The sequence below is a fragment of the Triticum urartu genome, chromosome 3, assembly GCF_003073215.2.
Source record: "Triticum urartu cultivar G1812 chromosome 3, Tu2.1, whole genome shotgun sequence".
NCBI lineage: Eukaryota > Viridiplantae > Streptophyta > Magnoliopsida > Poales > Poaceae > Triticum > Triticum urartu.
The window spans coordinates 714,073,339-714,083,900 of NC_053024.1; the positions used below are offsets into that span (position 1 = coordinate 714,073,339).

Sequence of the window (10,562 nt, forward strand, 5' to 3'; positions counted from 1 at the left end):
TCAAACTTCTATATTTTTTTACTAGCAACTTTATTTTTCTGAAATTTTGAATTCTAATACCCCCATTAAAAGTTATTGAATCAGATTCCTAAAATTATTTGTTATTCATGAATTTGCCACAGATGTACTCGCGATGATATGCTTTTTGTTGGATTTCATAAACTAACATACATCAAAAGTCAAAGTCATGTTTCAAAGGCCATGCATGCCAGAACCTAGTAAACAATTTTAAGAATTAGAATGGATTGTGTGTCCACCGACTCCATTGCAATTGCCCGCTGCATCCTAGCAAATCATTGTTTGTGTCACGCCCCGTCTTAATTCTACCGCATCTTCGGCAATTATGCTTTTACTTCCGCACCGCGTTGGCATAACCCTCTCCACAGTCATTCGCACAGCCCGTCGACTCGCCCTAGTTGTCCCAGCCTACCACAACCCACAGGTCTAGTACTCTCAAATACCTAACCCTTGCCGGAGAGGAGGGGGAGGGGTCTTAGTCGACCCCTTCTCCCACCGCCTCATATTCCTTTTCTCTTTCTTTCTTTTCACGATTCGTATTGTCCATCGAGGCCCAAGAAAGCCGCCCTACTAAGGCCCTGTTTAGTACTAGAGGTTTTATGGGGATTGGTGGGGAAATCCCTACCTTATCACAACCCCCAAGTCCCCGTCAAACCGCAACCCCCAATCCACTAGGTAGGGTTAGTGTACTGGGTATTGGGGGAAAATGCACTAGGATATAGGGAAAACTAAGAAAAAAAATAAGGGAATAAACTAGCCCAATACACTAGAAACCAAAAATGATTCTAGGAATAAGCGGCGTTTTGCTTTTTGGTAGGGATAATCATTATAAATCCCTGGAAATACACTAGTAACCAAAAAAAAAAGCCCCAGAAATGTGTGTGTGAGGGATAGTCCAACTCCGAGCACCAAATTAATGTTGCCTGTTTCACCATTTTTTCCTCAATCAATTTCCAATCACATACTATTCGAGGAAGAAGGCGCAAAACCAGCTGGTTGTCAATGGCTGCTTGTTATAGCCTGTTCTGTCATACTAAAACTCCCCAATTGGACAGCTTAGTTTGGCACTCACTTACCACCCCAGCCTGGAAAATCAATACGAATGCAGAAACTGCTAAAAATGCTAAATGTGCATGGAGAGCACATAGGAAATGGATTTGACCATCGTATGCATACGTTCACACTCAACCGCCGCCCGGCCGGCTATCCCTCCATACTCCATAGTCAGCAAGCTTCCAATCTTGCTCTATACTACTCCATATCCTTTTTAGATATGCACAAGTTTAATTAATTGCCTTTTATAAAAAGAATATCTTTTGGGAGAACTAATGCCATTGTATCCCACTGGTAGTAGACGTAGAATTGTTTATCTGAATATCCAAAAGATATTTTTCGCAAAATAATACATATCTAAAAGGTATATAGTACAACGAGATGTGTGGTGTACGTGTAGGGGACTGGGTGGAGCGTGTGACGCAGCGGAAACTGGTCTCTGAAGACGAGATGGAAGATAGGTGCAGGTGCCGAATCCAGGCCGAGGCTGGGGACTTCTTCTCTGTGGAAGAAACTGACGCGGGCGAGCGGGCGGGCGGGACAAACGGTGGGTCACCTGACAGGAGGAATTCCCGCACGCACATCAATGCGCCGCGCCGGCGTGTGCGACCCGACTCTCGCCGGCCTACATAAGCCGCGCGACCTGATCAAACCGGGCACGCGACAAGGGCGACCGCGCGAAGCTGCACCCATCCCGTTTCCATTTCTCCAACCGAACGCCGGCATGGCCTCGAAGCTCCCCGACGCGGCCAAGGGCCTCGGCGCCGGCGGCGCCTTGGACGTCGAGGACGGGAGCGGCGGTGGCAAGAAGGTGGCTGGCAGGTGGCCCGGGTTCGTCCACTTCTTCTTCGTCCTCACCGTCGTCACGTGCGCGCTCGTCTACGCGCCGCGGTTTCTGTCGCCCACCGTGCCCGTCGACTTCTTGGGGCCGCGGCAGCCGTCGTCCGGTAGAGCGGCGGCAGTACAAGGACGGAGCGTCGACGGTGGCCGAGGAGGCAATGAGGGCGACGCGCTGGTCCTCGACAACCAGGTGAACTCCCCGTGCGCGTCGATGGGCGGCCATGGCATCTGCTGCGACCGCTCCGACTTCAACACCGACGTGTGCTTCATGGCCGGCGACGTGCGCACGGACGCCGCGTCGCTCTCGTTCCTGCTCTTCCCGCCGCCCAACGGCACCGCCAGCGCCAACGCCACCGTGGGGGAGAAGGAGGAGCGGGTGCAGCCCTACACGCGCAAGTGGGAGAAGCACCTGATGGCCAACATCCAGGAGGTGCGGCTCCGCGCGGCCCGGCCGGACGAGGCCCAGGACGGGCACCGGTGCGACGTGCGGCACGACGCGCCGGCGCTGGTGATGACGGCGGGCGGGTACACGGGCAACCTGTTCCACGCGTTCAACGACGGGTTCCTGCCGGCGTGGCTCACGGTGCAGCACCTCCGCCGCCGCGTGGTCCTCGCGGTGCTCGCGTACAACCCGTGGTGGGCCGGCACGTTCCGGGAGCTCGTGTCGGGCCTATCGGACCACCACGTGATCGACCTCCTACACGACAAGCGCACGCACTGCTTCCCCGGCGCGATCGTCGGGACGCGCTTCCACGGCATCCTCGCCGTCGAGCCGGCCCGGACCAAGGACAACCGGACCCTCGTCAACTTCCACGACTTCCTCGCCGGCGCGTACAAGGACGACAGCACGCCGCCGGAGGCCAATCAGCAGCAGCAGCAGCAGCAACCAAGGCGGCGGCCGAGGCTGGGGCTGTACTCGCGCAAGGGCACGCGGGTGATCGAGAACGAGGCGGCGGTGGCGCGGCTGGCGGAGTCGGTGGGGTTCGACGTGTCCATCCTGGAGACGGCGAACGGGGCGCCGCTGTCGTCGGAGTACGCGGCGGTGAGCGCGTGCGACGTGCTGGTGGGCGTGCACGGCGCGGACCTGACCAAGCTGCTGTTCCTCCGCCCGCGCCGCGCCGCGCTCCTGCAGATTGCGCCGCTGGGCGTGCCGCACGTGGCTCGCGGGTGCTACGAGAAGGCGACGGCCATGATGGAGATGCACTACGAGCAGTACGACGCGGCGGCGAACGAGAGCTCGCTGGTGCGCAAGTATCCGGCCGACGACGTGGTGCTGCGCGACCCGGAGGCGGCGACGCGCGAGCGCGGGTGGGACCTCACCGCGCGCGTGTACCTCGGCGGCCAGAACGTGAGCCTCGACCTGGGCCGGTTCGGGGACACCCTGAGGAAGCTGCACTCCCGCGCCCTCCGGCTGCCCGCGGCCGGCCCGTAGCTGGCTGGTTGGTTAGATATGTGCGTCGCCGATCAGTCGCCGACGAGCTGCTGCATGCTAGCCGAGGGTAGGACCGGCGGCCGCGGCCGGCGCACGTTGCGTACGTGAGAGGGCGCTGGATGGATCGCAACCGTTTTGTTGGACTCTTGTTGGACAGCACAGACTACACAATGTGTTTTGTATATTTGTTTCGTTTTGTTTGTGGACAAGTTAAAGTCCATTTAACCGTCGAATACTCCGATGAAAATACCTTGTTTTTTGGTTGTATATATATGGTTCGTTGTCTCGAAATATAGTGCCAGGCTAGTCGTGGTGTGGCCTGGGCGCCGGCCGGCACGGCGCGGCGTGCCGCGTGCAGGCAGCTGGCGGCACGCCACATATGGAACTAACTATGTTCATGCGCTATGCCCCTGCGTTGACCAAGGCCAGGGCGGCAGAACTAACGTTTATTTACTCTACTTCTCGCACAATGATTGAGTAACGTGCAGAGCTGTTGCTGCAAACAAAACAAGTATCGTTGGCAGATCATCGTGCAGAGGCATCGTGCATCCGTTCGTTTGATTGGACGAAGAGTAGTATTTCGTTCGCTGTACAACTACAAACCCAGACTGACCAAAGGAACATACCATGTGTAGGGAGTGGACCTTCGTGCATTTGATATAGTCGACCGGCCGGCGTCGACGGAGTTTGAACAGCGGCTGGGAGAAGTTTCTTAGGCAGGCCAGCGACGGGGTTGAGTTGAACGGTGGATACGTGCCGATGCATTTGACATGGACTTTGATCGAGAGTCCAGCCGCGCGGGCCATGTGGTACGAGAATGACATGGAACTGTACATCCGACGGCGACGACGCAGCCACCTGTTGACGAGAGCACCATCTGCCTTCCTCTGTCCCTGTTCAGAGAGGAAGTACCAGCTGGCCTCGATTAGGCATCTGCACCCATCTCATCTACTTGCACGCAAGACTTCTACGAATAATTCTCAGGGTCAGAGGCACGTAGATGCGGGAGCATGCAAAGTCGTTGGATCTCGCCTGGGTGCACATCAAGGTTGTAGTTTTAGTTTCTAAAACTTACGATTTTGATATTCACAGTTTCTAAACTTATGATTTTTGTCCTTATGTTTAGATTTCAACGTTCGTAGTCTCTGGATCTTGCGATTTTGCCGTTTGCTAGTCTAGCTTTCAATGGTTAGAACTTAACGAAGTTTTTAAAAATGGTTAAAATATTTTTAACATGGTCCTTATTTGAAAGCCCTCGTAACTAGTGACACGTCCCTGTAAAGAAAAAACTAACAGCATGAATCTGAAAACGAAACTTAATTCAAAATTTTGTTTGAAAAGATGTGAAAGTTGTAAATTCGGAAGCCAAAAGAAAAAGCACACATGAGGTGCTCGGTGCTCCGACAACTGCATGCCACAAATCCTATCTCATATCTATCTATCTGGAGTAGCCTGTAACGACACCTTGTAGCATCTTATGGATTTTCAGAGAAAAAAATAATGTGTATTACTACACCTCGTACTCCTTAGGGCACCTTCAACGCGGAGTCTGGACCGAGCGATCGAAACGTAGTTTGTCATCCCGTGTTGTACCACATCGCTCCGCGAATTGGTCCGGACGTCGGTTTTTCAGTAAATCGGACTCAAACTAGTGGCGGCTTTGTAGGCGTCCTGGCCATTGCCACGTAAGTGTCCAACACCCCGGTCCTACCAAAAACCCTCTCCCCTGAAAAACATTCTCAGCACGAAGAGGTTGTCGGGCATTCATGCCGGTAAGTGTCATTGCAGAGCGGACGAGACTTCATGGCATGGATGCAGGTCAGAGCGACGTGACTGGACGAGCGGGCGATGTCACTTCAATGCCGACATGGCGATCGAGAAGCCTACTCTAGCAGATGCACCACGTTGAAGCCGGCTTGCCGTCCCTTCGCATGCTCGCACCTATTTATGCAAAACTCTGACGTCGTCCACACTGCACCGCACCACTTTTCGGCCGTCTCTGCTCCGGCACCATCCAGACCACCGTCTCCACACCACGCCGAAGTCGTGGTTCTCCCGGCAGGCAAGCGACAGTGGCTCCGAATCTTGGCACCCCGCCATTGCTCTCCGAGACCCTCGACCTCCACAGCGGCCAAATCCCTCGAGAAGGAGGAGATCGTCATCTCCTCCAGCGATGAGGAGGAGCAGCCGCTGTCGGTGTCAAAACCGGCGGATCTCGGGTAGGGGGTCCCGAACTGTGTGTCTAAGGTCGATGGTAACAGAAGACAGGGGACACAATGTTTTTACCCAGGTTCGGGCCCTCTCTATGGAGGTAATACCATACGCCCTGCTTGATTGATCTTGATGAATATGAGTATTACAAGAGTTGATCTACCACGAGATCGTAATGGCTAAACCCTAGAGGTCTAGCTTGTATGGTTATGGTAATGAATATATCTCTCTCTCAAGACTAAGTCCTCCGGTTTATATAGACACCGAGAGGATCTAGGGTTACACAGGGTCGGTTACAAAGAAAGGAATCTACATATTTGATCTCCAAGCTTGCCTTCCACGCCAAGGAGAGTCCCATCCAGACATGGGTGCAGTCTTCGGTCTTCTATCTTCACAGCCCATCAGTCCGGCCCATGGCTAACAGGCCGGACGCCCGAGGACCACTTAGTCCAGGACTCCCTCAGTAGCCCCTGAACCTGGCTTCAATAACAAGGTATCCGACACATAGATCTGTCTTCGGCATTGCAAGGCGGGTTCCTCCTTCCGAACTCCAAGATAGTCTTCGGACGAAACAAACGTGTCCGGATCTGCAACACACAGCCGTAAGAGTATAACATTTCACGAATCCAATCTACTGACCACTTTAGTAATGTTGACATCACGCTTGCCCGGTTATTATTTCGAACCGTTTCCCGTCCCGCCGTTCCACGTTTTGGGGCGTGGTTTTTGTTGGCACGTCCTGTCGAAGCAGAGATTGTCTCCCCTTATCGCGGGATTGTCATCAATACGAGCGTGGGTAACCCAAGCGTCCTGCAGAAAAGATTCCTTAGGAATATGCATGTTCTCAGGCTTAGGAGGAGGCGTTCAATACCCGCTGCCTTTATAAAGGAACCAAGGGCCGTCTTTTTTATGCCAAACCTCTCCTCAGCCTTCCCAACCTCGAGTTCTAGCACCCAAGGTCCGACTTCATTGCTTCAAGCCTCCCCATCATGTCAGGACCCGGCCCTCAAGGCCGATGGGTGGCTTCCTCCGTTACAGAGGAGGATATTGCGAAGCTTCGGGCGGCCAGATACTTGGCCGCGGAGATCCACCATAGGCTTCCTGCTCAAGGACAGGTTATTCCGACCCCAGATCTGGCGAGAGGGTCGTATTCATCTCCCACTTCCACTGAGGGCTAGGGTTCGCTCTTCACCCCTTCGTCCGGGGGCTAATGTTTTATTACGGACTACATTTTCATGATCTATCTCCAAACTCTTTCCTCCACGTCTCGGTGTTTATCATTACATGCGAGGCCTTCCTCCGAATCCCCCCACACTTCGGCTTATGGCTCAAGACTTTTAGTGTGAAGCCGAAGGTGGTCGACGGGGAACAGGCGGAGTGCGGTGGTGATGTAGTGAGCAAGCTTACCAACACTCTCTGGCCAAAAGGCTCTTTCACCGAAACCTCCAACCAATGGCAGCGAGAGTGGTTTTATGTCACGGAACCCCGTAGCACCAAGTGGGCAGCTATACCTGCGTTCCGTTCCGGCCCTCTGCCACAACTTCCATCATGGATTAACAAGGGGCTGGACTGGGGATCAGCTGACGAAGTGCAAACTCTACAGAGCCGCATTCGAACCCTCCTTGAGAGAGACATCGATCTTGTCAACGTGATTCAAGTGATGCTAGTTCGCCGAATCCTGCCATGCCAGCGCAGGTCTCGCCGCATGTGGGAGCTTAATCCAGAAGGACCACGAACCCTCCAACACTTCTTCGGCACTACGCACGAAGGGATGTGGAAGCTGTTTTTCGGGAAGCGAAAACATTGGCCGGACACTACTGAGGACGCTGGCCTTGACTGCCACCGTCTGGATACCTCGGTAAGCACTTGTCTTCCGAACACTTTGTAGTTACGCATACTGTAATATGGTACTGAGCAAACTATCTTCTTCCAGGGCTGGATAAAGAAAGCGGAACTAATCATGTGTTCGCCCCCCCTGCCCGAAGGCCCAGTGAATCATGTTTTAACAAGGATGCTGGCCCTGGTTCCACACCAGATGCCTGCAAAGGGGGGCAAGGCGGAGAGGACCAAAGATGGCCTGCATCCCGAAGGTGCATCAGAGATTGTGTCCGGAGGAATCAAGATCCCATCGTCCGAAGACAAAAATGAGGGGGAGGTCAACGCCTCTTCCCCCCATGGAAAGAAAAGGGCCGCCTACGAAGATTGGGAGGAAAAGGCTTCTAAGCGAGGCAAGATGCCTCTGTCGGGCGGCTCAGACTTGGAGGACGTCAACGCGCAGTCTCATGATGAGGACAAGCCTCAGGCAAAATCATAAGTAAACAAGGATGTTTTAGACTTGTCCCGTTCTTTTTCTTGTGATGCCTAGAATATATATTTTTTGCAGTTCGGCACACAGTCTTCTTCAACAATCCTCTTCCTCGGGGGACCTTCTCCCAGAGATGATGGAAAGCGAGACGCCTCCACCGGCCTCTCTGCCCCATAGGGCGGACGACTTCGAGGTGTCGTCACGGAGGGTCTCCCCCGACCAACAGGCGGTGCGAGGGACGATGAAGATATTACCCGAAGGTGATACTTCGGTGGCCCAGGGTCCGGGGACCAGTAATGAAGTCCCCGAACAATCCGGTCTACAGCCGGATACGAATAAACGGATCCCTTCAAAGGGTGGCCGTACTCCTACAGCAGCCTTCGGAGATCCAGAGTCGCCGGATATACTGACTAACATGCTGCAGCAGGCGTCCGTCTCAGAGGAACATCGTACCTTGATGGGCACGGTGGTTGAAAAGGTCCTGTCCGTGAAGCACAGATTGAATGTGGCTTTTGTGGGCCTACTGAGAGGTTTCGAGGTTTGTACTGTAATACGTTCAATTGTGTTCTATTCACGAAATACACCTGTGTATAGATAGTAGCCCCTGAGACTCTGATTGGCTTCCCGAGGGAGGCAATCAGAGGATCAAAAGAAAGGCCCGTGGACTAACCTTATTAATTGGAACACAAGCTGTTTCTCCCCTGACGACTGCCCGGACTACGAATATTGTCGAGCTGCAGCGGAAGCTTGATATGGCAGGGGATGACATTGCATTAATCAATAGGCATCTTGATGAGTCGCAAGGTATGTATTCGGAGCAGTCCTTATACATACGTGTCTGCAATATAAGCGTGACGCTGAAAATTGCATACTGGGATATATATGGCTGCAGATGGTGCCGCCGCCGTTGAGATTCTTCGGGCGGAGCTGGCCCAAGCTAAGGAGCAGGCCCGGTTTAGTAATGCGGGGGCCGAAAAGGCATCGGCCGAGTTAAAGGCCGAACGAGCTGCTCGGCACCAAGACGCGGGGAAAATATTCGTGATGGCGCTCTCTGTTGCAAAAGGCAGTGCCTAGGAGGCGCTTAGGCACGCCTAGGCGCTAGACAATGGCCAAACGCCTCGCCTAGGGCATAAGCAGAAGTCTAGGCAGAGCAAGTAAGAAATTGTCTACCTAATCGAGAAATCATGCCATATTGCACTGATATGCCAAAAGGGCCATATTTCAATTGTAGTAGCTGGTAGTTAACATTCTTATATGCCCTAAATTAATAAAATACACATATAATAACCACATATACAACCTAATAGTAAAAAAAAATTGCCTAGGCTATGCCTAGGGCGCTTAAGCACCGCCTAGGCACTAGGCGAAGGCGAACCGCCTCGCTTACGCCTACCGCTTTTTCCAACCTTGGCGCTCGAACTAAAGAATGCTACTAGCCGTTGTGAATTCCTTGAGAAGGCGAATAAAGCCAAAACGGATGATCTTGACAAGGCCTTGCAAGAGGTGAAAGAAGCGCGGTCCGAATCTAGAGCGGCCCGTGAGGAGATCCGGCAAGCCAGGGAGATTGCGGCTGATAAGCCCTTTTTATTACAGATTAAGTTAGGCGATCCGAATTATGCTCAGCTTAACCAAGTCTGGAGCTCTCCAGACATGTTTTTGGACCAGCCAAAGAGTTCTTCCGATGCGGCGCAGTTTTACCAGGCGCAAGAGGGATATGCAATGGAGAAGCTTTTCTGGTCGCAGTTTAGTGCATCAAAACGCCCTCTGTTGCTGAATGAACAGATGCCCCAATGGGCCGAGCTTCATAGGATATTCGGCGCTGCCATGAAGAACATCATAATCCGGCGTGGCCGACTGAGCCTATTCCGAATAGCTACTTCGGCTTGGTGCGGCGGCTTGTTGATGCGGTGCCACATATCGACGCTGTTAAGCGGTCGGCGTGCATTGAGGGTGCACGGATGGCATTTGCCCATGTCAAGACATACTGGGGGAAGATGAAGGCCATCGATGTTGCAGTGAAGAGTCCACCCAAGGGCAAGGACCATCACACACCGAAGCATTATTTTGAGGACGTCTTAGAGGCTGCCCGCTTGATACAGGGTCAATGCTCAAAAGACATAATATTCGAGTGAGGTGTATGGGAATTGTAAAAGATAATTTTATATTTAATCTATTTTTATGTTTTGCTCGAAATCTTTTATTCCTCCTGTGCGGCCGTTTTTATATAATCTGAAATTTTTATAGTCGCCGGCTTCAGCCCCCTCGTAGGAAGTACGGGGTTGTTCGTAAAAGCATTTGATCATTCTTGACCCAACGTCTTGGTCAATGAAGGAGGTGACAATGCGGCGAACCAGGCAATCAGACTATAGGGCATTAAGACTTTCACTTAGCCATAGGAGTTTTATGGTGGGTCTACGATATAGCCCCTTGTATATAAGCGGCTTATTTTTAATAAGATGCGTTGCAAAAAATGATATGAAAAAGATCCTTCGTATGACATGGAGAGAATCGCTAAAGATTCCGATAAGTCATCGAGTGGTTGACCAGTTCTCGCCGCATCATGACAGTCAGTTTTTGGCTTTCTCTACTGAGGTGCTTGACCAGATAAACCGGAAGCACAATCGCATTAGTTTTCCTTTACTACCCTAGCCGATAGAGCGGAACATAGGGTAGCAAGCACAGGAGCCGGGCAACCCAACTATT

At 52.6% G+C, this 10,562-nt stretch overlaps 1 protein-coding gene across 1 annotated transcript; it reads left to right on the top strand.

The window, feature by feature from the left end:
* The first annotated feature begins 1,642 nt into the window (after positions 1-1,642).
* LOC125549359 (xylan glycosyltransferase MUCI21-like) lies at positions 1,643-3,610 on the top strand. The gene has a single exon (XM_048712796.1). It carries the CDS (start codon positions 1,658-1,660, stop codon positions 3,341-3,343), a length of 1,686 nt encoding a protein of 561 aa, XP_048568753.1. The 5' UTR covers positions 1,643-1,657; the 3' UTR covers positions 3,344-3,610.
* Positions 3,611-10,562: the final 6,952 nt, after the last annotated feature.